At 42.4% G+C, this 26,179-nt stretch overlaps 1 protein-coding gene across 2 annotated transcripts in view; it reads left to right on the top strand.

The window, feature by feature from the left end:
- Positions 1 to 26,179, top strand: part of mad1l1 (mitotic arrest deficient 1 like 1) — a 62,074-nt gene that overhangs the window by 35,278 nt on the left and 617 nt on the right. For both annotated transcript variants that reach the window (XM_061770281.1, XM_061770280.1), the window contains 4 exons: positions 86 to 177; positions 299 to 389; positions 5,213 to 5,432; positions 7,227 to 7,420. In XM_061770281.1, coding sequence (XP_061626265.1) covers positions 86 to 177; positions 299 to 389; positions 5,213 to 5,432; positions 7,227 to 7,420 — 597 coding nt within the window. The remainder of the gene's footprint in view (positions 1 to 85; positions 178 to 298; positions 390 to 5,212; positions 5,433 to 7,226; positions 7,421 to 26,179) is intronic.

Genomic DNA, 26,179 nt, shown 5'->3' with positions numbered 1-26,179 from the left:
TTGGAGAAAATGTAACACTTTTAAGTGCGCCTTATCGTCGTGAAAATACAGTACAAACAATTCTTGGGCCACTCCTCTGTTACAGATGCAGTTTGACATGGAGTCTCTGAGGAAGCAGCAGGCGTCAATGGATGACATCACCTCCTCAGTGAGCAAAGAAGAGGTTACCATGCTCAGGTTGGTGGCTACACCCACACAGCCAACCACCATTTTGGTTGTTAAGAGTTTCACTACTAGCAGTAATTGGTGATCATTGGGGTTGTGACTCGTTCAGTAAAACTCAGTTTACGTTTTACAGGCGGAAAATTGAAGAGCTGGAGATGGAGCGGCAGCGTTTGGTGGAACAGAAAGAAACACTGGAGATGAGACTGGAGAGACACAACCTACAGGCAAGTAGCTATTTTTTACCACTCTCCAATAACTCACACGACACCAGGGGTGTCAAACTACACTGTGTGCAGAATTATTAGGAAAGTGTCATTTTTGAGGATTACTTTTACTAATCAACAACCACAGTGCTTTAGGTTCATCCAAAAATGTGAATAAACCTCAAACAAGAATGTTTAAGAAAGTAAAAGTAAAGTTTAGGCTTTCTTCGGAGAATATCAATATGTAGACCGTTATTAGTCAGCTATTGCTGTGCAGAATTATTACGCAACTAAATGAAAAACACATTTTCCCATGTCAATTATAAACAAACAACTCAAAACTTTCAGAAAATTGATCAAAACTGCTATATATAAAAAAGTGTCCAATATAGCCACCGTTATTGAAAAGAAGGGTGACAAGATATTTTTGAAGATACTCAGTATATAGTACACAAGTATATACAGTAAATGTATATACAGTACATTTAAATAGACACATTGCTTGTGATATATATATATTAGAGAGAGAGAGATATACGTGTGTGTGTGTGCGCGCGCGCGTGCGTGCGTACGTATGTGTATGTGTGTGAAAACTAGTTGCTGAAACCCGCTCAGTTGGGTTTGGCCTCGTCGCTGGGTGTGCGGCGGTCCTTACTTCATTCACTAAGCTCCTCAGTTCCACCCTCTCCTCTTTTCAACTTGTCCGTATGAGCGTGTTACATCCTCTTCCAAATCTCCAACTGAGTTGGCCTGGCGCGCCGATAATGAAACGTGAGAGACAGCGTTTCTGCTTCAATTTGGCGCCAGTGTGAAAAGAATCTCTGTGTTCTGAAGCATGACCAAGGCATTCAAGGCAATTACAGTCAAAATGTGGGTAGGCATGAGTGTGTGAGTGCAGCCAATGGATCAGATTGGCTCTTAGAGCTGCTTTTTTTCCTCGCCTCAACTCCTTAACGCTCACCGGGGGGGGGGGGGGGGGGGGGTTGGCAAACACTGAAGGAATGAATGTAAGTGACCAGATGAAAGGCCATGACTGGCTTGCTGAAAATACTGCGATTCAACCGAGTGTCTGTGGTAAGAAAGTAGCTGAATGGCCTTGTCTTCAATGTTTACAAAAAAGATTTATGTTTGGTTTCATGAAAGCAAAGCAAATTTATTTATATCGCGCATTTCCGACACAAGGAAGTAAATGTCAATGAACTGAAGACTAAGTCTCTTTGACACTAAAGAGGTGCTTTGATATTTTTAGAGCCATTGTTTGGTCATTAAAGATGAAGGGGTGATAGCTTTCACACATGACCAAACCTAATGAGTGTGAAGTGAACACTGTCGTTGAGTGTCTGTAATATTTACAAAAACATGTACGTTAGCTTCATTGAGGACTCTAAATCATCCTAAATGTTTACAAAAACATGTGAGAGGTTCACTGAAGTCTCGACTGTCTTTGATATTTTGAAAAATGTGTATGTTAGGTGAGGACTAAAGTATCTTTGATTTTCCCAAAACATAAGGGTCTTTCCCACTGCCGGAACCTTTGCAGGAACTTCTCTAGCTACCTTGAGAAAACTACTAGGGTACGGAAGGTTCCTCCAGATTTATGTAGTTTCCCCTGGCAGGTAGGGTTAAGCGGGCTGTGCTGACAAACGCTGATTGGTTGACAGACCTCTGTAGGCGTTTACTTTTTCATTCACAGAGCCGCCATTATGTGGCGTTACGCAAGGCTAGAAATATCCATCCATCCATTTTCTGAGCCGCTTGTCCTCACTCGGGTCGCGGGCGTGCTGGAGCCTATCCCAGCTATCATCGGGCAGGAGGCGGAGTACACCCTCAACTGGTTGCCAGCCAGTCACAGGGGACATACAAACAAACAACCATTCGCACTCTACGGACAATGTAGAGTCTCCAATTCATGCATGTTTTTGGGATGCGGGAGGAAACCGGAGTGCCCGGAGAAAACCCACGCAGGCACGGACGGGGAGAACATGCAAACTCCACACAGGCGGGGCCGGGGATTGAACCCCGGTCCTCAGAACTGTGAGGCTGACGCTGGTGGAATATTTCTCCGCTTTGGCTTTCATGTTGTTGCTGCCAAAAGTCCAGGACGGGAGAAAGTTGTTGCCCTTGCAAGAGATTGCATCAAGCAAGCCGCTGTGACTATACTTTGAGATCGAGAAGAGATACACTGATGAAGCCGTATTACACGCCTCTATCTATTTACATTTATTTCAAAATGCACAGTTTTGGTTGCGCTTTCTCGGTAACTGAAAAAAGGCCCAGTGTCTTGGCTTTGGACAAGAAGTGACATTGAAAAGATTTGGTCTGAGTTTGTCAACGAACTCACGATTCAAAGAAATTTAAAAGGAAATTTTGTTGTGGTTTGAAAATTTCAAGGACTGAAGTAAAATGAGCATGCACATTTTTGTCAATAGCAAAGACTAAGTGAACTCAACGTATGCGACGTGTGCTTGGTCATGGTGACATTGTTGACGTACAGTACTCATCATAGGCGAGTCGCTTTCATGAGCCACGAGGAATTAGTGTGCTTCGTAGTTTCAAATCCTTTGCCAAAGACGAACGGCTTAACAAAAAACAATTCCTGTACCAAAAATAGCATGTTCCAGACTCCAGAGACTTGTTTTGTATTCCTGAGTTGTATTCACCGATACACGGGGTAGGGCCAATGACTGCCAGTCGAGGACCTGACAGTCATAGTAACAGGTGGGGAGATGGGTTCTCACTAAGCTTCATGGCGGTGCTCTTGAGGCCGGGCCCCCCGGGCTGGATGACTTCTTGGCTGCTCCCTGGGTTCCCCTCCTTAACGTTCCCTTGTCGGGTGACCCTATCCGCCCTCCTTTCTACCAAACAAGGGACACCCTCCCGCCCTCGGGCTAGGCGGGGACTGGCTGCATTGTGGCCCCTCCAGGTTGGGGTGTATCGCTCTCCTGGGACGGGGGGAGGAGGGGCTGGGTAGCGGGGGTAGGCTGGAGGGGTGGCATTGGGTCCCTGCGGCCTCCTCCGGGTGGCCGGTTGTTGGGGCGCCTCGGTGGGGCCGGCGGACCACCCTTGGTCCCTCGGTGTGCGATGTGTCCCGTCTGCCGGGCCGCTCTCGGGTGGACTCCTGGGCCCAATCCCGCCACTCGATTGATTGGGTGGGGTCCTCAGGCTCCGCAGTGCAGGCACAGCATTTACAGGACACTTCTGTCAGTCATTGTGCATGCAAAACGGTGTCAATTCACTTGTATGCGTCCACAGGCACACACACCTGGGACTTTCTCGCTGGGTGTGGGGCCACTCACTTACTGCGACAAATAACTAATGAATATACGAATTGCTTGGGTATCCCCTCACTCACACTCACCTCATGTAGACTTTTATAATTCACATAGTCACTCCCACCACGCTTCAGTTGTCCAGCTGGGTTCACAACCCTTGTCCTGCATGCTTCTTCTCCTGTCCTTGTCCTGTCCTTGTCTTGTCCTGTGTTTCCCTCACAGGGTGTAGCACTACTGCCCCATACAACACTCATATCTGTTTCATTGTATTAGATATGTAATGATTTACTTTTCTCATCTTGTTTACAATGAGTTAATTTGTTCTGTTCGACTGATTGACTCTGATTCTCAATAAATATCAATTATAATACTAAGAAACCACAGCGGCAGCATAAAAACTCCACTGTGACCCAGTAAAACTGGTCTGGCATAAAAGGGAAACAGATCCTCCATTGTGCTTGACCGAACAGCCGAACAGGACGTCAGTGAACCTAATGTACATATTTTTTGTAAATTTCAAAGACTAAATCAGTAAAACTTAAAGTTTTCAAAGACGCTAGTCTTCAGTGAAGCGAACATGCACGTTTTAAATTTTTTTTTAAATTAAAACAGATTACGCTGCCTCTGTATTTTACGTTTTAAAGCTTTCTAAGCTGAACGTTGTTTGGCCTCGTCTGGTCAACCTTGTTTGAATATTCTCTTTTACATCTGATAGAACTTATTACACTGCCTCTGTATTTTACTTTTGAAAGGTTTCTAAGCTGGACGTTGTTTTCGCCTCGTCTGGTCGACCTTGTTTGAATATTCTTTTATACATCTGATAGAATGTATCCACTCTTGGTGGCCCGCATCTCCTGCGATTGGATGTTTTCTCAGCGACCCGTCGTGTTGTTTTCCAGCGCATACATTGACCTCATTGGATGAGGTCCTTCCACGTGTCTGCTTTCAGGCGCATTATTGTTGTTCAAAGACTAAAAAGCAGCGTGGCCTCGGGCACGCCACTAAATTCTGCAATATTCTGCCGTTTGCTTGGATTGTCTTTGAAATGTTTTCTGTTTCCAACTAAACGATCGCTTATGTTGCGTCACTTTATCTTAGTTTGCCTCGCAAATGCCAGCGGCTGTGCACAACGAGAGCTAATTTGATTCTTTTTTTTTCGCATGTTGTGCATCGCTGCCTCTGTGGGAGTTGGGTGTGGTTAAGATTCATTTGCTTGCTTGTTGTTTTGGGTTCAGGAAAAGAATGAAATGAGTTACTTTCTCGTTGCCTTTGATTATTGAGTTAAAGAGTTGTATTTATGTTGTTTTGTGGGGCTGGCCAATACTTAGATCCCACTTCTACTGCTAATTGTGGCAATAATTCTATATTACTCTGAAAAACATTGAGAAACAGAGGGTTGCATTTATGTTGTTTTGTGGGGCACGTCAATATTTGGATCCCACTTCTTACTCCATTTGTTGTGTTATTGTTTTCTGTATTGCTGTAATAAAGCTCCAATAATTGTCTTTTGGACACTGGACTTACACTGTTTTAAAACTTAGGAAAGAATTTTGTCTTTGTCTTTTGTCCCAGGGCAACTACGACCCACTCAAGACTCGCGTGCTCAACTTCAAGATGAACCCCACGGCAGTGGCCAAGCAGCAGCGGCAGCAGGAGACCGAGGCCCTACGGCAAGAAGTGGACCGCCTCCGGGAAGTGGTGCGCAAAGTGCAGGAGGGGGGACGCGGGGCACACGTGGATGCCGCCCTGCACTCGGCCAACCTCAGTTTGCCACCGCCCAAGGAGGTCCTGGGTGAGAAACGCATGGCTTTTTGGGCATTTTTCAACAAAATGAACGCAGTCACACGAGACTGAAGCCTACCTATAAGAGCTCAGTTCAAGGACTAAGTTGAGGTGTGTTGAGGTGTGTGTGTGTGTGTGTGTGTGTGTTTTTGGGGGCCTCAACCTGTACAAAAACTCACCAATTTTTGCAACCATGTGTATCCTGGTGAAGATTTATGTATTTCCGGGGTCACCAAGACCGCTGTCACACGCCACCCCTTAAAAAAACAAACAAAAAAAAACTCACTCCGTAGCACTCCCTGCAAAGTTTCAAAAAAAACATTTACCTGACACCAGTTTCACCAATCAACACAAAATTAATAAAAAGTTTCGAGGAATTTTTAGGAATCCCATTAATGTTCTCGGCCAGATACGCTCTGCTGCAATATGATTGGCTCCTGCATTGCGGCAGGATGTAACGAGATGACCTAAATATCTATCACATTAGTACAAAATAAAAACAATGAAGTTTGCTATAGTTAGATTTAGGGCTGGTGTTCGGGTTAGTCTGTCTTAGGTTGGGTTAGGGTGGGTTAAGGTTAGTGGAGTTCATATCCACGCCGCGACACTAAAGTCACATACTTATTTTCCAATCTGGGTGTAGTAGGGCATGTATTACCGGGACGCAGCAGCCAATCACATTGCAGCGGTGCGTGTCCTGCACCCAGTCATATTGCAGCACGGTGTGTGCTGCCGAGAACACGAGTGGGATTCCTAATAACGCCTCAAATGACGCATGCCCGATATTGTACTGAAAGTCGGCCATTTTGTGGTAAATTTCAATGCTTGTACTTTTGACTAAATCCGACGAGGGAATTCACTGGAATCAGAAGCAGATAGACCAGACAGATTGGCGATGCTAAGTTGCCAATCTTTTTTTTTTTTTTTTGCCTAAACCATTTAACGTGGATGAAGCATGGTGTCAAAGTTGGATGATATCAAATATGACCCTCCCGAAAACTCACTTAGTAGTGCCACCTGGAAAGTTAGGAAAAAAATAAATGAGTAAATCAGCCCTCAACGCATTATTAGCGTTCCCACATAGTTTCCAGGCAGGACACGCCCTGCTCCAATATTACTGGCTCCTGGACACGCGCCACTACATTATGATTGGCTACTCTATCCAGGTAGAACACGCCCTACTGCTTCCAGACGGGAAAAGAAGTATGTAATTTAAGTGTGGCGTTAACCTGTATCCCACTAACCCTAACCCACCCTAATCCCAAACTTAACCCATCCTAAACTTTCTTAGTCCCAGCCCTAGCCCCGAACATAACCATAACAAACTTCCATCCACCCATCCATTTTCTGAGCCGCTTCTCTTCACTAGGGTCGCGGGCGTGCTGGAGCCTATCCCAGCTGTCATCGGGCAGGAGGCGGGGTACAACTGGTTGCCAGCCAATCGCAGGGCACATACAAACAAACAACCATTCGCACTCACAGTCACGCCTACGGGCAATTTAGTGTCTCCAATTGATGCATGTTTTTGGGATGTGGGAGGAAACCGGAGTGCCCGGAGAAAACCCACGCAGGCACGGGGAGAACATGCAAACTCCACACAGGCGGGGCCGGGGATTGAACCCGGGTCCTCAGAACTGTGAGGCTGACGCTCTAACCAGTTTTCCACCGTGCCGCCACCATAACAAACTTCTTTTTTAAAATTAAAATTAAAAATTCGCCCAAATGAGTCCTGATCGGAAGCATGTATTATTCCAGAAGATGAGTTAAAAAGAAACACCTCCCACCTGTTCACCCCCCTCCCCAGATTTGCTGAAGCAGATCGAGCGGTCGGAGCTCAAGAACCAGCGTCTGAAGGAGGTTTTCCAGCAGAAGATCCAGGAGTTCCGCACTGTCTGCTACATCCTCACCGGCTACCAGCTGGACAACCCCATCGAGAACCAGTACCGACTCACCTCCGTCTACGCCGAGCACATGGAGGACTGCCTGGTATTCAAAAAGGTTGGCGCATTTTATTTCGTATCATACCATCTTGATGCTGTGCTGTGCCATATGAAAATGCTACACAGCGGGAGAGAGGGAGGTATTTGACCTTGCGGGGTCCAAACGCATTTATGCACCATTACCCCACCTTATTGCTTTGTGCCCCACTCGGCCATGCAGTGAGAATACACTACAGCAACGCTCTTTTATTCTTTGTGCGTGCGTGTGCGTGTGTGTGTGTGTGTGTGTGTGTGTGTGTGTGTGTGTGTGTGTGTTTCTTTTTGGGTTTTTTTGCCGGACAGAGACTGACAACAAGGGCAGTGTCATGGGTCTGGCCTGCATAAATTGATAACAGCTCCACACACACACACACGTATATGCCCATACGTAGTCCTTTTGAGCAAATGCTTCCTTAAGTACAAATAATCTACAAAGTCAACAGAACATTTTTCAAAAATAACGTGAACTATAACCTGCACGAATCCTACTGGATAAAAACAAATTATTGTGACTGAGTGTGCGGTGAACTTTTTTTTTTTTTTTTTTTTACTCTGCTAGGGGTGGGCGATATGGGCAAATAAAAATATCTCAATATTTTTATTTTATTTTACAATAACGATAATTTGACTATCCTATTTAAAAAAAAATACAAAATAAAAATTAAAAAAAAACAATTTTTTTTTTTTAAAAGTGTAAATCTCTACTCTTCTTCCCTGGACTTTTATCCAGGACATTGCACAAGAATATTGTATAGGAATATTTAACAATTAATAACTTTATGTCCAGGCTATATACAGGAGAATATGCCAAATCAGATTTGCAGAATAGTATTTTAGTTAAGCTTTTGTTTAGTGACAGGTTTAGCAGCCGATATTGGTAATACCGAACAGGGTTCAAATAAGTAAAGCTGTGAGTGATCGGTGACAGGATAGTGATATACAGTATTTACTTACAGCTGCGGCAGTAGGGCTATGCTAGCTAGCTCCTCCATTAGCCTCACCAACAGTTGGGATGACTGAGTGTGCAGTTCTTTGTACATGTTATCCAAAATGAATAATCCTCCAGTGAATATACGATCGTAATCGTAATAATAATTCATTCTCTTTATTTCACTTTTAAACTGGCCGTGTTTGGGAAGCCAGCGCGTACATCGGTGGCCTATGTCATTTTCCTGTTGGTTAACAAAAAACTATACATGCGTTCCATTGAGGTCCATTGTCTCAATTCACCCACTTGTTAAGCTGCTAAACTCCTGAAAAGGTTGCTCGGCCCGCTAGTTTGACAGCAAGAGTTTATTTTCCTTGTCACTGAGTCAAATGACTGAATCATGGTCGCTGATTCGGCGATTCATACACTACCTCCTTTCGCTCCTTCTCATGTGCCATCCATGCACCCGATCTGTTGTTGTTTTGTTTTTTTAGAGACAGTATGAATATTCCATCATGTGAAATTGCACATTGTTAAAGCAACGCTCAAGATTACATCGAAGGCGACATATATCGTCCACCCCTGCTCTGCATTATTTCTAGTTGTTTATTTCTATTGTGCAAGGTGGATGTTATCGTGGATAATTGGCCAGAGGAGCAATCCGCCTTAATTACATGATCGCATTTTGCAAACAGGATGTGTGCTTTTTTCAGAATCCATTTATTTATTTATTTACACAGTGGATTATTTATAATTGTTATTTTTATTTCTATTGTACAAGGGTGTGGTTATCATTAATAACCAGAAGAGGAATGATCTCATTAATTATATGATAGCATAGCATTATTGTGCGCGCATGACCAAGCGGCTTTGTGGATTGTTTTTGACTGGATTATTTTTGAATAGTTCAATTTATTTTTATTATGAAAGGTCTTAAAGTAAAATTCCAGATTCTGATTTTAATCGACCCCCCAAATAAAAAGGAAAAAAAATACGACAGTATTCTAAACTTGAAGGAAGTGGCCCTTTAAACACAACCCTTAATACTTGGCAACAAATGTTGAAAGATGTTCGACAATTTCACATCGGTAACAAAAATATTCCCTTGGGGATTCATATGTAACAAAGCTGTGAAATAACACCAATAAAAAGTGTTGCTTCTAAAGAAAATCAACCTTGTTCCCTGAAAATGTAACCAAAATCCAGCATACAATATATAGCACTCAGGGTACATGCAAGGTAGGTTGCCTAGTCTGAATTAAAAAAATTTGGTAAGGAAAATGTGCCTGTCTACAACGTGAGGCTTACAACGTGCCTGTTACTTGTTAGAAGATCACCCCTATACTGAAAACCCTCTCTATCTGATATCTCTCACTTAGAGAGAGAGCTATTTCTAGTCTATATTATTCAGCCGTGGGAAATTCATTTCACGCTGCTGTAATGTTTGGTGAACTTCAGATGCTCTTATTGTGAAGTCACACAACCGGAGGTAGTCAAGTAAAAGGTTTAGACAGCACCAGAGTTCGAACAGGGCTTGACGGTTTAATCTCGGCCCTGGAACGTTAGTGTCTATGAGATAATAACTCATGCTAAGATAAGAAGATGGAGGAGGAGGAGGAGTGGGCCTGGATGCTGGTGCGGCCAATCCACCTGCGACCCTGCCAGAAGAGATAATTCACTCTCGATTTTGATTAACCTCAGAACACACACACACGTGCACACAAACACACACGTGCACCCACACACATGGAAATATAAAGCCCTCATTGTGGGCAGTGTCACACTCAAATGCATGCACGCTCCTCACACCGTGTGCTCTTCTGTTCCCCCCATGCCCCCCCTCAAGCATACAGATACACACAAACTGCCAACAGTTTTAGTATTCAGACTTTCCTCTGCAGTCTGTGAGTATGACATGGCCGGTGGCCTGTGGCTGCAGCGAAATGTGTTCCACTAATGCAGTACAACATTGACACACACAGAGTGAGAGATGGGAATTCGCAAATAGCAAAAAAACAATTTGAATAGTAGACTCTCCACCTATATTTATAGTTTAAACGGGAAGTACACCCTGAACTATGATCCCCAAGCGCTTTAATATTGTTCCAAGCTCCTTTTACAACTTTACCCTTCAAAATAAATGGCTTTCAGATTACATTCCTTCAAAACACTAGAAGGAATGTCGCAACTGGTAAAAATATCAATGACTACTTTCCTATTAGTCATTTTAACCAGAAAGTGCAACAACACTAGAATGAATGTCGCGAATGGTAAAAATATCAATGACTACTTTCCTATTAGTTATTTTAATGGGTTTCTGACTCAGTTGCATTCAATTGTTTATTTTGGGAAAATGATTAATTTATTCAAAACCAGGACATTTCAAATTGACAATGCAGAAAATCCACAAATATAAAGTTCCCCATTGAAATAAATGGAAATGCCATTAATCAATTCCAATCCCCCCCCCTCCCCCCCAAAAGCAACATACATTTTTGTAATGTGTTCTTTAATAAGAAAATGGCACTCTGTATTGTTCTACTTTATAAAAACTTTAGAATGACATAATTAAATAGAATGTAAAAAATTGTTTTTGCCACATTTTTTGCTTCAATTCAATGGGCATTGTGCTGGTCCTTCTGTTGTGCGTGCCTTGGCCACCTTGGGGCAGTATGAAACTTGCAAAGTAAATATACAAAGAAAATGGTCTATTATAACTTCAGTACCCTGCAGTAATATTAGTCGTTATTTGTAAACTATAAAGAATATATGCCTGTGAGTATTGTTGTATTGTCTGTCCACATGTGTTGATCCACTGTTTGGGTTCAAATATCCGTTGTGTTATAATCCCTTAAGGCAGGGGTGTCAAATTCAAACTCGCGGTGGGCCAAAATTTAAAATTGGGACAACGTCGCAAGCCAAACTCGATATTTAATGAAAAATCACCGCGATGTGAATGTTTCCCTTCTCTGCAGAAATGTAGCGTTAATGTTTATCAGATGACAAAAAAACGTACATTTTGCTTAAACACTGAATCTGCAATAAACAAACTTTAATATTATAAACATGAGAAATCAAAGATAAAAGACATCAGTGGTATTTATTTGCTGTTTTGTATTTAAATAGATAACGTGAATTCTTCTGTCTCTCCGTCTTCTATTTATCTATCTCCAACTACATTTCTATTTGATGTAAATCTTTTTTTCAAAGGCCAACAACAACAAAAAACCAAAAAAAAAGGGGATGTCCTTAATTAAAAATCCAAACTTCAAACTATTAACAGTCCCTGCCTAGAAGTTGATAAATGGCATGAAAAACATTAATTCAATTATGTTATATTCTTTGTTACAGCCACACGACAAACAAGTCTGTCTTTTACTTTAGTGAACAGACAATCTGCCTCCCACCTGTCTTGGAAGTGAACAGTTTTCCATCTTTTGTTTGGCCATTTTTGGGAGCGACAGAGTTACAGAGAGCTAAAAAATAATGGATAGGTGCAAATAGTTTTAGCTACAGAAAAATGTGCAAGTAGCTTCAATCCCCGAGGGTCTACTGTAATCGGTAGGGTGCACAAGAACATAAATTGGACTAATTGCATTGATGAATAACAGATGAAGGATGTGAGTCTTACAAATAGGATTCTAACATCATCCAACTGAGCCATGGGGCTGCCGGATAATCCCACTAATAGGGCCGTCAAGACAACGGCACCCGATCCCCACCATGGTGTAAGCTGTTTAACCTGCTCCCGCCTCACTCCCACTGTTTATTTCCCAATTATGACAATGGAGAAAAGAATTCCCATAGGATAGAATGAAAACGCTAATTAAGTTCCAAAGTGAAATTGCTGTCATCATAAAAGTAATTTCAGCATTGTTAACATGTCACAAGTTTAAAAAAAAATAATTAACCACTTTTCACATTTAAATGAAAACATCTCACGTTATGTCATCCCTGACATAGTTGGTCATGAGTTTGAATGTGTTAAAAAAAACCAAAAAACGTTTTTTAAAACCCACCTGCGCATTTAATCCTTTGTCGCTGAACTAAGCTCTTGTGAGCTACATTGACATCTGGCAAGATGTCGTCCCTGTTAGCAGCTTGACTTTACATCTCAAGACTGCCACACACCGAGCGACGCATCTTAACCCGACTGAATTGTCGCGCAGTGTGCGTGGTTGGTATGCTCGTGTATGAATGTGCTCATTACGCGTTTATTTTGTTACCGTTTTTTCAGTAAAACAATTGAAAGTGCACCAGCGGCTGTTTCTATCCTTAACCACTTACTAACTAACTAACCTTACAATAGCAGGGGTAAGCTATATTAAATTAGCTAACACGTACACACACACACACACACACATGGAAACATAAAGCCCTCTTTGTGTCCAGTGTCACTCAAATGCATGCACACTCCTCACACCGTGTGCTCTTCTGTCGTGATATATAGATATATATAGATCGATATATAGATAGATGGGTGTGTCTAATATATATATGTATATACGTGTGTGTGTGTGTATATAGATATATATACATATATATATGTATGTATGTATATATATATATATATATATACATCTATATCTATATAAAGATATATATGTATAGATATACATATATATATATATATATATATATATATACACATAGATATATATGTATAGATATACATATATATATACACACATATATATATATATATATATATATATATATATATATATATATATATATATAAAATATGAAACGTCTACATGACATTAGTCCGTGTTGAAAAATGATCACTGCGATGCGTCGAGGTAGTGCTTTTGCGTCAACATTTGTTTTTCTCTTATCAAAGTATTCAATAGGCTTTCCATGATCAGGATGTTTGGGGCCGATCACCGATCAGCGAGTTTAAATAACCGATCACCGATCCGATCACAAGATGGGGCAATGTGTGTATTTAAATGACTTGTTCATTTACTGTATATACTTGTTTAAAGTATACGGAGTGTCTTCAAAAGTCTTCTGTATTCAGGTCCTGTATTGTAATCAGTCAGGTCAAACCAACATTACAACACCGACCGACACCGAAACTTTAGAGCATGAATCGACATAATGCCGGCATGTTTACGTACAACCATTAGTGCTAGCACTAGTTTGCTAGGCTACATAAGGTTTTGTTGGCTGCTTGCAAGCCGTATTGTATTAAAAGTACGTAAACATACCTCAAGCAATCCTTGAATTAAAGTCCTCTCCTTAGCACTGGTGACCACCAGCACACGTTTTTCCCCATTTTGTTATTATAATACACACGGCGAGATCCATTGTTGTTGTCGTCACCATGGTAACGAGTTTATCCGGTCGCGTTTGAGTTGGCAAGATAACGCCCAGTGATCGTAAAAGACGGGATGTGGTGGTATCGGAATACGAGATTTTATTGCAGTAGTCTGACATAGTGCAATCGTGAAAGAGCAAATGTATGTCTTATAGTCTGATCCACGCATTACGTGTTGTCTGTCTCAGACGTCTTGTCTGTCCCACAACTTTATTCGTGGTCAAATATTTACAGTACTACTACAGTACAAGGCGAAAAATAAACTAGCTTTTGGATTCAAATATACTGTACACGATGGCGACGCGGAGTAACTGTCTTTTGTGGACCCGATCAATGACGTCATTGATCAGATCGGCGAATTATGACATTAAAGCTGATCAGCCGATCAGCATAAAATGCTAATTATCGGCCAATACCGATCAAGCCAATCGGATCGGTGCAAAGTCTATTATTCAATGAATCGTTTCAGTGCTGAGTCATGCTCAGGATTATTTAAGGTCTGTCATGTCTGAAATATGTGTTGCATTTTTTTGTTTTATTCTAAATTCTAATATGTAATAAATAATGAGATTATTTGCAGGCATTTTTTGTTACCAAAGCCTTTTTGCAGTTCTTGAACAGTCACTGAGCAAACTGATTTCAAAACGAGTTATCCATCAATTTGTTGTTTGTAGAAAATGGATTGATGGATAGTCACAGTTGTAATGGCCCTCTGACGGAAAACAGAACTAGAATATGGCCCATGACAAAAATGAATTTGACAGCCCTGAACTAAGGTATTGTCATTTTCCAATGTCTTGCGTGATCTTTTGGGATAAGGATTGCAAAAAGGCCAAAGAAGCAGCAAATGTTGCAGTTAAGCTTTTAATGTTGGCTAAAGTGAGCTCTCCCCTCTCTCGTGCTTTTTATGTGTTAGAACCCCAAGTGCACACTTATTTCCTCCATTAAGTGACGTTCACGCCTCCTTGTCGGCCAGCTGCTCCGACATCTCAGTCCGTTTAAATCACTGGAGATGACGCCATCATCGCATCGCAGGACTCGGTCGGTAGCAGGTCGATACGAGAAGTTGCCACGGATCACCGACTCGCTTGGACCCGGGCCCAGTTTTCCACTACAGCTCGCTCCAATTTCTTGAAATTGTTCTTTTCTCAAGTTCTCAACCAGAGAACAGTTAGCGTAGCAAGCACGACGTGTCAGTGACTAAATGTGTTGATTGAGTGCTCTATATGGTCTTAATTTGTGGTGGAAATAACAGGAGCCTCCGTGAGCCATTTTCATATTTTTAGCGCACCCCCCAGGTGAGACATCTGATTAGCATCCTTGCTGAGGTATTTATGAGCTCCTGCTAATCAGGGAGATAAATGGTGTATAGCTGTGCCAGGTACTGATTTCCTTCAGACAAGTTTCAAAGGGAGGGAATTACTTTCCACTAAAATACATGATTCCCCTTTTAACAACTATAAAAGTCTAATTTGCCTAGTTAAGGCTGTTGTACGTCTGAAAAGTCACAATAAAAATAAATATTTAAAGACCCTGTAGAATGAATTAAGAAATTGGTTGCAAAATACATTGTACATTTGATGATAATTGCTGAAAACAAACAAAACTATTTTATACTCAGTTGTGGAGCTCTAACGTTAAACTTTTTCAGCTTTTCATTTTTCCAGGTTTTTTTTGGTGTGGCAAAAACGGTGCCATGTGTTGCATTTTGGAGGCCGGCGTGAGACACACCTCCCCCACTTTGTAAGAATTTGAGCGCTTAACCAACGCAATTGCAATGTGCAGTTACGTAGCTAGCTAGCTAGCTACAGTATGCCTGAAAATGCCTCTGTTGGCATGGCCTCTCAAGAGCTCCTTGTTGATTAGTGCGCACACATCACGCAGAAAAGGGCGAAAAAGGAGTCTCAATGAATTAATATGATTGTATAGTCTACTTATGTCATTTCTAATAAAGTACTATATTACAGAGTGCTATTTTTTTTCCTTATGAGAAAAACACATTACAAAATGTTTTGTTAGTTTTTTATGGGGGGGGTGAGGCTGGAACGCTCTAATGGCATTACCATTTGATTTCAATGGGCTAATATGATTTGAGAGACGAGTGTATGAAGTTATAAACATGGTCATGGAACACATTTCAACTCGTATCTCAAAGCACCATTGTACGAGTCTTCTAATTCATGCGATGCGTCTCGTCAGGTGTTTTAATGTCTTTGCTAAGCGGAGCAATAGCCGTGCTGCACCTGCGCAAAGCTGCTATTGAAGTGCCGCTAATCACTCCCGAGTGGTCGATCAAACACAGGTGGCTCATTGAGGCACGCCGGTGATCATCAAGTGGACTTTATTAAGCGTCCTATTCCTTGGCCTTCTCTCCCATACATACAAACTACCATTTTTTTGTTTGGCCCTTCTTGCGTTTACTTGCCCTTCACAGCTCTAAATTGGGGAATGTTGGAATGATTCTGTCTTCTAGTCATTGGGTTGGTTTCTGTTGTGCATGCTGGCGGTTAGCATGAATAACTGGCAAGAGGTGCAATCCTATTTGTGATGATACATTGCACACTCATTCATTATTACATGAATTATGTGTACATTGCGAGCGTATGTGATTTGAACATCTCAAGGACACAACCATTTCCAATTGGCCCTCGAAAAACAAAACATGGAAAAGTTAAAAATGATTTGTTTTACTGGATGATTTCTAGTAGTTTTGTTTATTACTGTTGGGCTAGGTTTTCCTGAGTAGGAGCGATCGCATTAATCATATGACACGTACATTACATTTCTATGAAAAATAAGATTGAGTACTATAAAAATTAGCCGATTCAAAATCTGTGAAGTAAATTTAAGACAGAAAGTCTGTTTAGAGGCATCACATCAGTGGTGTGTGTGTGTGTGTGTGTGTGTGTTGTATCCAAGTATCAGAGGATCTATGCAAAAAGGTCATTATCAACATGCAGCAGCGGCGTAATGACAACATTTGGTTTGTTTAATCATAACAACACGGTAAAAAGAGATGCCAGCAAAGGGCTTATGGGAATACACAAAATGAACTGAGTGGCTTTTTCGCTGGATATTTCTTGACGCACTTCAAAACATTCCCAGGGAAATGTCGACAGTTTAAATCCAGACCTTGTTGACTCTAACACCGCCTGACATCTTCCTGCTCCCCGCCCTCCGTGTGTGTACGTTGAAGTATGTGTTTGTCCACAGCATATGTCCATGGATGCCATGGTATCACAATACAACTACACACCTGTCCACGGGCGTCCACTGAGTTCATCATCATAGTGTGGATTAGTTGTCAGATTGCTGTCATTCTTGAAAGTTTGAATTGCTTGCGGCCGTTCTGCTTTATTTCCCCTTTAACAAGCTGTAAACATTGACTTCTTCCGTTTGGACGGCTGCTAATGAAAACCATTCTTCGGCGCGAGCTAATTAGCGGCCCGTTTGCAGAGCCATACGTCAAAGTACCGTAAATGTTCATTTTGCTTCACTCGGGAATTGAATGCAGCCCCTGCCAAATAAATGTCAAGTCAAAATATTAGAAACAATCTCGTGCTGTTACTGTAGACCACAACAATAGAATTAAAGATGCAAGCGGTGATAAACAGGCCCTCACCACCACATTGACATTTGACAACATGCTCTGCACAAAGTCAAAAATGTAACATTTGCCATCCGTCAAGGTTTATTTCCTCCGATCGGGGCTCATTTGGGCAAATTTGCAAGTAGGAGTTTGTCAAAGTACAAGCACTGGAAACTTCCAAAAAATAACTGTTTCAAATGAAAATTGCCAACTTTCTGTTCAATTTTGGTTACAAGTCCTTGTGACTTTTGTGTGTGTCCTGTTATGATAGACATGTCCACCTAATTTCATATTTCTTGGTGAAACTAATGTCTAGGGCTAATTTTGCCCAGCTTCCCATGGGGGGCGCTATTGAGTGACTCATGAAGTTGTGTTTGGGGATCATCAAACTTTGACGCCCTTCTTCACTAACAATAGATTGCGTAGATATAAAAGCTTCACAATTTACGTTGTAACAGCACCCATCTGCTGATTTGGATGAACTTTCTGGTTGCAGTTGATCAAAGTGTGATCCCTGGAATCCACCCAAAATGGCTGCTTCAAACCAAAAAAGCCGACTTCCTTTTCACATCCAGGCAGTGGCGTTGTTAGGCGTATTTTAGGGGGGCTACACCCAATTGCAGGCCACATATAAACAAACAACCATTCTCACGCACATTCACACCTATGAGCAATTTAGAGTTTCAATTGACCTACCATGCATGTTTTTGGGATGTGGGAGGAAACCGGAGTGCCCGGAGAAAACCCACGCAGGCACGGGGAGAACATGCAAACTCCACACAGGCGGGGCCGGGGATTGAACCCGGGTCTTCAGAACTGTGAGTCTGACGCTCTAACCAGTCGGGCCACCGTGCCGCCCGTTAAAATCATATCATAAAACAGGAGCTGAGCTCGTTCACTTATAGTAGATAATAATAATAGACTATTGAACTTTAGCAATCAGGACGGATGAGTAGAGCGAATAACAAGGGAACGACATCTCCTGGAAATGTGATTCTAAAGGATATGAAACATTTCAGTCAAGGTGCATCATATAAGACTTGTTTAACTTGAAATTTTATTTAGAAGAGTAATATTTAGAAAGTGGACAGAGCCAAGAGATAAATATAACCCAAATTAACTTGGCCCATATATTTTCAAGACTACTTAAATATTACTTTATTGTTTAATTTAAGCCGGCACGGTGGGCGACTGGTTGGAGCGTCAGCCTCACAGTTCTGAGGACCCGGGTTCAATCCCCGGCCCCGCCTGTGTGGAGTTTGCATGTTCTCCCCGGTTTTCTCCGGGCACTCCGGTTTCCTCCCGGTTGATTGTAGACTCTAAATTGCCCGTAGATGTGAATGTGAGTGCGAATGGTTGTTTGTTCCTATGTGCCCTGCGATTGGCTGGCGACCAGTTCATGGTGTACCCCGCCTCCCGCCCGAACATAGCTGGGATAGGCTCCAGTAGCCCGCGACCCTAGTGAGGAGAAGCGGTAAAGATAATGGCTGGCTGGCTGTTTAATCTAAAAGTAATTGAGTAATATTTGAATATAATCTTTGTGACTTCAGAAGTATTTTGGAACACTTATTGTGTTGTGAGCCTAAGTCATGTCATTAGCCTCCACATTGATCAGTTATTATTAAACGTGTCTTGAAGGCGAACAATTCAGTCTTGCAGTAATGTCAATGTCACTATCTGAGTCATAACAGAGCAATAGAGCGATTTGCCAGCCATAAAAACATACTGCATTCGTTGACGCTTCCACCCACCAAGTAGCGAGCGATATCAGCTGTTAATTCAATTTTGATTACATTGGTACCTCCTGGAAGGGAAATTATTCTCTTTAAATCTTTTGTTAATTGAAAATCATGGGTTTAGCTGACTTTGTGACTTTTTTTTTTTTTTTTTGCATAGTTTTGCATACTAACTTTCCAGGTGGCGCTACTGAGTGAGTGTTTTGGGGGGTCATGTTCAGGATCCCTTAAATGAAATAAAAAATACCTTTTGAACCAGGATACACAGGCTTGCAAAAAAATGTTGAGGCATGTTTTTCATTCATTTAAAACATGCAGCAAAATTGCTCGGAACTCTTTGGATTATAAACTAATTCAATAATTAAGGGTTGAAATCCCTCAAATCTAATGAATATTTAATTTGTACAGTTCTGATTGAAGTAATTTTAAAAATTGACTCGTTTAAATTGGCCGGGGGGTGGGGGGGGGGAATATGCCTAATATTTTGTTAGCAGTTTTTGGGAAGGTGACATTTTTTGTTATTGGGTACAAATGAGGTAAGTATTTAAAGGACTTCTCAAGGGTTGATAAAAGGTTTGATTTTTAATTCAACTGAGATCTTCCAATAGATCTCTTGTATTGAATCTTGTTGCCTTGATCACAAGCTGGCCAATTAAAAGAGGACTCATTTTCCTCATGCAGGTACAAAACAATACAAGAGCCCTTCACTTTGTAAATGGACTTTTACGGAGAAAATGCCGTGGACGATAGATCTAATTAGTGCCAAAAGCGGATAATAGCGGCGAAGCAGTTCAAGGCTTCACCGTGACACATTGACACCATGCGGGTTTCCACTAAGACTCTTCAGAAGTGTTCTCAATTAGGACAGATAAAAGTGCAGGGAAGCACCAATATCATGCTTATTTTTCCTTGAGCTCTAACGATCAAAGGCTGAGTTCCACTTCAAACGCTCACTTGTCACTTTTAAAAGTATAATTGTTCACCATGAAGAGTCCTGATGAAATCAGCTGAGGCAAACGGTTTCCCGGTCGTACGTAGTCGTTAGTGTCGAAGTGGTAAACAAGACACTGATTGGAACATGAATATGGAAAGACGAAGAGCTGATTCCGTCATTGTTCTTTGGCTCTGTGCGAAATGTCTCCTTCTGAATGCCAAAATCTGCATTTAAATTGAAACAAGCTCATCTGCATTTTGCATGCATTTCTTTCATTCAAGCTCGATGTCTCTTTTCCTCCCCACTTCAACGCACCAACCGACAGCTCTGCCCTTTGATCGACTTGGTGTTGACCGATTGCTGTGGAATGCTGCGGACGGCTACTTGGCCGCCATCCTCCGCTCACACGTAGACAATTCTAATTCTTCACCATTTAGTGTCACCATCTGTCTTGAACTGTATACAGCTGTGCCTCACATGTTATAGCAATTGGACAAAATCTCTAGGACAAGTTCCCTTTGCCATAACAAAATGGCAGACCTCCTATGTGTTTTCGGCCATGGCTTTTTGAGGGTCTACTCATGATAGGTGTACCTATCCGATCTTTTGTTGTCACCGAAACTGACGATGAGGACAGAATTTTTTGTGACCTCGTGGAGCTACGTTGCTCGACTTTCATGAGGCATAGCACGACATCAAACTTTGCAGCCAAGCACTGCCCATATGCACTAACAAAAACTCTTATTCTTAGCAATTTAGCGCCGCTCATCTGTCTCGTAAATGTGGTTAGATTTTGGTAGGGCTCAGAATCAATCTCTTGGACGACTTTGTCTTTTCTTTTCAGAAATGCCTGCCGAATTTGGAACTGGCTTCGGGTGCGAAATTTCTTTGTAACCTAGTGCAGCGAAGTGCCTAGAGTTGCTTTTTTGGCGAGTCCTCCAAGTTTGTCATGACGAAAACTGAAATTTCTTGCAATTTAGTATCGTCCATCTTGTCCAGTATACGTTGTTCAAATCTTTAGTAGCAATCCAACAAAATCTTGAGGGCGAGTTCGTGTTTTGAGGGAACCTAGAAAAATGAGCCAAGAAAAAAGCGCTAGCAGACTTCTTGTGTATTTTCAGACTTTTTTTGTGGGTCTACAAGTTAAGTTGCCAGAGTTTTGTCTTTCATGGCAAGTACTCGAACTTTGCGGCATTGCTCTGCTCATACACAATAGCAAAACTTTTGATCCTTTGCAATTTAGTGTCACCCATCCCGTCTGTGTGGTTAAAATTTGGTAGCAATCACACAAATTCTCAAAGACAACTTTTTCTTTTGATGGACCCCTTGAAAATGTTGCCTAAAAAGTACACTTAAGACCAAATTGGCAAACTTCCTGTATCTTTTCAGACATGGCTCTCAATGACTTTTTGGTGGGTGTACCAGTGATAGGCCCGCCTACCAAATGTCATGCTAAATGTCTGTGTGTCTTCTCAGTGAGCCAGGTCATGGTTGTTTGTTGAAGACATTTCACCTTTATACCAAAAGGCTTCTTCAGTTCTCAATTTTGGATGTGGAGTCGCTCTATTTATGCCTCGGTGGGTGTGTTCTGTGGTAGTGGTCAACAATAGGGTGTTTTTGTTGCTGCCCAGTGTGGTTAGTGAACCGACCGTCTTGCATACTAATCAGTCTTGTGGGAAAATGGCTCCTTAGGGCCACTCTTCCCGTTGAATGAGGCGATCTTTGGGGGGGCAGTGTTAATTTGGACAGCAAATTTTGATTACGATTTTGTCCGTCTTTTGTCATCTAAATTATTTGAGGCTAGGTTTAGTTGATGAGATACCATAAGATGATAGTCAACAAAAACTCCAGTAGATTTAGTCGACTCAAATGAAAACTGTGTAAAGCGCAGTATGTAAACGTTCCCTTCATTTTCTGAAAGTCATTACGTTCACCGAGATTAGCAGTTCTCAAAAGTGTGGTACAAATACCACCAGTGATGCGCCAGCGCCCTCATCAGGAATCACCGAATCAAATGGGCACAATGTTACAGTAGTTTTTTTAATACAGTCCAGTACATTTGTAAAATACAAATAGTTATATTTAACTTAGGTTCAGTACAATTCAATTCATCTTTTAGAACTGTGATGAAATGTTTTTAGGTGCAATTTTTATTTACCTTTAGTTGGCTATAAATGTTGAATTGTATCATTGAAATACTTTTTTCAAGCGCAGTGTTAATGTTCATCCATCCATCCATCTTCTTCCGCTTATCCGAGGTCGGGTCGCAGGGGCAGTAGCTTCAGCAGGGAAGCTCAGACTTCCCTCTCCCCAGCCACTTCATCCAGCTCTTCCGAGGAGATCCCGAGGCGTTCCCATGCAAGCCGAGCGTATCCTGGTTTGTCCCCAGGGTCTCCTCCTGTTGGGACGTGCCTGGAGCACCTCACCAATCCTAAACAGATGGCCCAACCACCTCATCTGGCTCCTCTTAATGCGGAGGAGCAGCGGCTCTACTCTGAGCCCCTCCCGGATGACCGACCTTCTCACCCTATCTCTAAGGGAGAGCCCGCACACCCTGCGGAGGAAATTCATTCCGGCCGCTTGTATCCGGGATCTTGTTCTTTCCGTCATGACCCACAGCTCGTGGCCATAGGTGAGGGTAGGAACGTAGATCGGCCGGTAAATAGAGAGCTTTAGCTCCTTCGTCACCACAACGGACCGATGCAAAGTCCGAATCACCGCAGACGCCTGTCGATCTCTCGTTCCATTCTTCCCTCACTCGTGAACAAGACCCCAATATATTTGAACTCCTCCACTTGGGGAAGGATCTCATCCCCGACCTGGAGAAGAGGGCACTGCACCTTTTTCCGACTGAGGACCATGGTCTCAGATGTAGGTAGTAATAAGCGCCCTCGTGAACTGTAATCAAACACCAGCATCCTAACGTGCATATTTGCGTTAACCACCGATCCAAAAAGTGATGAATCAAATGAAGCCTTCATTGAAAAAAGAAACGGAAATGGCGGAGGGTTGGCACAACAGTGGAAAAGTCACCGGATTTAGCATATTTGTAGACTGAAAATAATCGGTAATAGAATTACTTAAAATCCTCACCCGTGCATGGATTTCAGGATGCCTGGGTGTAAGTGTCTCTTCAATTTGGTTGTGTTCCTGACAAACGATTTAGCATGTTTTCCCGGCCGCAGGTAAGAATAGAAGACGATTGTTCATACATTCATACAGTATCGCTATGTATGTTCCTGGCCGCTGTATTCAAGCTCAAACTAAGTTCGTAACTTCCTTACCACGTGGCTGTGATTGGTTAGCTTGTCAATTCCTCCCGCCTTGATTGGATCTTGTCTTTGGCAGATGTTTTTATTCATTGCCGGACATGTTGTTGACTATGACGGAAAATGTCAACAAAATGAACATTGTTGCGGGAGAGACGTCAGGACATTGTTATAGGCAGACGTAGAAGTGATGCCTCAAACGTCCTCCACTGTTTATAGATGGCTTGTGTAGTTTAATGTAAATGAGTTTGCTTCTCGGGATTTTGTCCTTGGGTGGAAGCAGCTTTTCTCTGAGGCTGTTAGTGGGTTTCAAATGCATTGGAATGTTATGTTCGGAGAATATCCTTCTGGGTTTCTCTGACAAACCAGCCACAGGGAATGTCGTTAAGTGAAACTGTCTTTACGGGCAGAAATGTCTTACATTTTTGTGTTTAACTGAACCTTGGCACCGTGAAACGATGAAAACTGAAACTTTTAGCAATTGAGCGTCGCTCATCTGTCTGCTGTTTGGTATAGTGGTTCAAATTTGGTAGAAATCTGACAAATTCTCTAGGATGCTGAAGGAGCTTTGGAAATGGTCAAATTGAGTCTGAGATGGCTGCTTCAAACCAAAGTGGCATTCATCCTGCAGCCCCTCCAACATGACATCATTCTCCGTAAAAGGGAGCTTCTTTTTTGTCCACTTTGCCTTCGAAAGGACGTCGTCATCCACCGTTTTGTCGGGTGGCTGGAGAGTGGCTAGGGGGCAGCCCCATTAGCATTCAGGCAGCATGCGCCTCCTCGCTTGGATGAGGTCACTAATAAGCCCCGCCCTGCATCTCAAGCCAGGGAGTATTGATTTCCTTTAATTGGATAGACAAATGAAAAGAGCGGATGAATAGCGTAGCATTCCTCCAAAGGCTGACACTTTTGTCATTAAATGAAACCACTTTCCAGAGCCGCCATTCAGTCACCGGTGTCTTTCACACACATCCCAGCCGAGCACAATATTGACCGTGTGCGCGTTCACGTAGCATCGCGGCATCCCGAAATCAGATAAGTAGATGAGGTTAGTGTCATATATAAACGAGTTGTCGGACAGCCACAATGTCTTTCATCACAGCAGGGTGGCAGAAGTGAGTGTCAAATATTAAACGTCACTCCTCTCTCCCAACGTAGCAGAATATCCTTACCAGAAGTCGGTAGTAACACGCTACACTTACTCCGTTACATTTACTCAAGTAACATTTTGTATAAATTGTACCTGAGAGCAGTTTGAATGAACCATACTTTTTAAGAATCGATATTTTTATGATCGATACAATGATTTATTTATCCATTCGTGCGTGCGCGATCTATTTCTAGACTTCATCATCGAATTCCGCATAGGGCGCCGTTGCGCCAATCCAAGGTGATCACTCGTATGATTTGACAGTCACATGGCCGCACACAAACCCAAAGTGACTAATTTTGCTCATAACTACGATGTGGCCTGTGACAAAAATGAGTTTGACACCCCTGCTATAGAGCATTCAAACAAGCATGTTTTCATAAAGGTCAGAAATTGTTTAGTGCACTCGACGCAGGCACGGCTGATGACTGCAAACGCAAACGGCCGTTGATAAGGTCACTATTTAAATAGGACTGATTTAAAGAAAACCCGCAGCGACCTTTCCTTCATGCCTTTGGGACATCTCTCCGCATGTGACACAAAGTCAAAGTGCAGCTCACAAGGCCTGTTACCTACTGCTCCAAGCTAAGGCTAGCTCAGTTCTTTGTAGCATACAGTGGGTGCGGAAAGTATTGGGACCCCTTACATTTTCACTCTTTGTTATATTGCAGCCATTTACTCAAATCATTTAAGTTCATTTTTGTTCCTCCTTAATGTACACATAGCATCACCCCATATCGACAGAAAAATGTGAATTTTTGAAATCGTTGCAGTTTTATTGAAAAAGACAAACTGAAATATCACCCCGCCATAAGTGTTCCGACCCTTTGCTCAGTATTAAGCAGAAGCACCCTTTTGAGCTAATACAGCCCGGAGTCTTTTGGAGTCACTTGGATTTGGGGATCCTCTGCCATTCCTCCTTGCAGAGCCTCTCCAGTTCCGTCACGTTGGTGGACAGCCATTTTCAGGTCTCTTCAGAGATGCCCAATTGGGTTTAAGTCAGGGCTCTGGCTGGGCCATTCAAGAACAGTCACAGACTTGTTCTGAAGTCACTCCTTCGTTATTTTAGCTGTATGCTTAGGGTCATTGTCTTGTTGGAAGGTCAACGTTCGGCCCAGTCTGAGGTCCTGAGGACTCCATCAGCCTATCCCAGCGGACTTTTTGGTACCATACCGTACTGTAAAGGTGTAACAAAAATGTGCATTTACTCCTTATTTAGGTTCTTTTAGTGTCGTTCACTATTTTCAGGCTTTATTTGTCATTGTCTCAACCTCTAGGTAATAAGACGTTTGAGTTCCCAACCTGCTGGAGTCTCCCCTAGCAACCTCCCTCCCTCCCTGATTTCCTTCCTTCCTTGACGAGATGTTTTAATTACACCATCCTTCATTTCCCTCGTCACATTCTCCTCCACTCCATTGCCCCGGGCTGCGGCGTCTAATTAATCCACGCAGATTTACACACACACAGCCGCCATCTTGATGATTCTCGCAGGAGATGCTAGCAACCTGCCGAAGCGATGCCACTTCACTTTGAAAGTTTAATGTATACATAGAGAAAGTTAGCGAAATTGGGGTGTGATTTCTGGATGAAGCGGCAAAGCACTATAACCTTTACATGTTAATCGATGTGTAAAAAATAAATGAATACAAATAATTAAAAAATGTGGCCCATTGTTGATGCTGCGTTCCAGTGCAATAGCACGATGCGTCACAACAGTTAAGCTTGTCAAACTGGTGCTGAATTGCAGTCGGGGACAGAGAAACTTCTCAGCATTCATTTTCCGTACCGCTTCTCCTCACTCGGGTCGCAGGCGTGCTGGAGCCTATCCCAGCTATCTTCGGGCGAGAGG

Source organism: Phyllopteryx taeniolatus, chromosome 4 (assembly GCF_024500385.1).
Source record: "Phyllopteryx taeniolatus isolate TA_2022b chromosome 4, UOR_Ptae_1.2, whole genome shotgun sequence".
Lineage (NCBI taxonomy): Eukaryota > Metazoa > Chordata > Actinopteri > Syngnathiformes > Syngnathidae > Phyllopteryx > Phyllopteryx taeniolatus.
The sequence above is the reverse complement of the archived record's forward strand: the minus strand, read 5'-3'. Positions and strand labels throughout refer to the sequence as shown.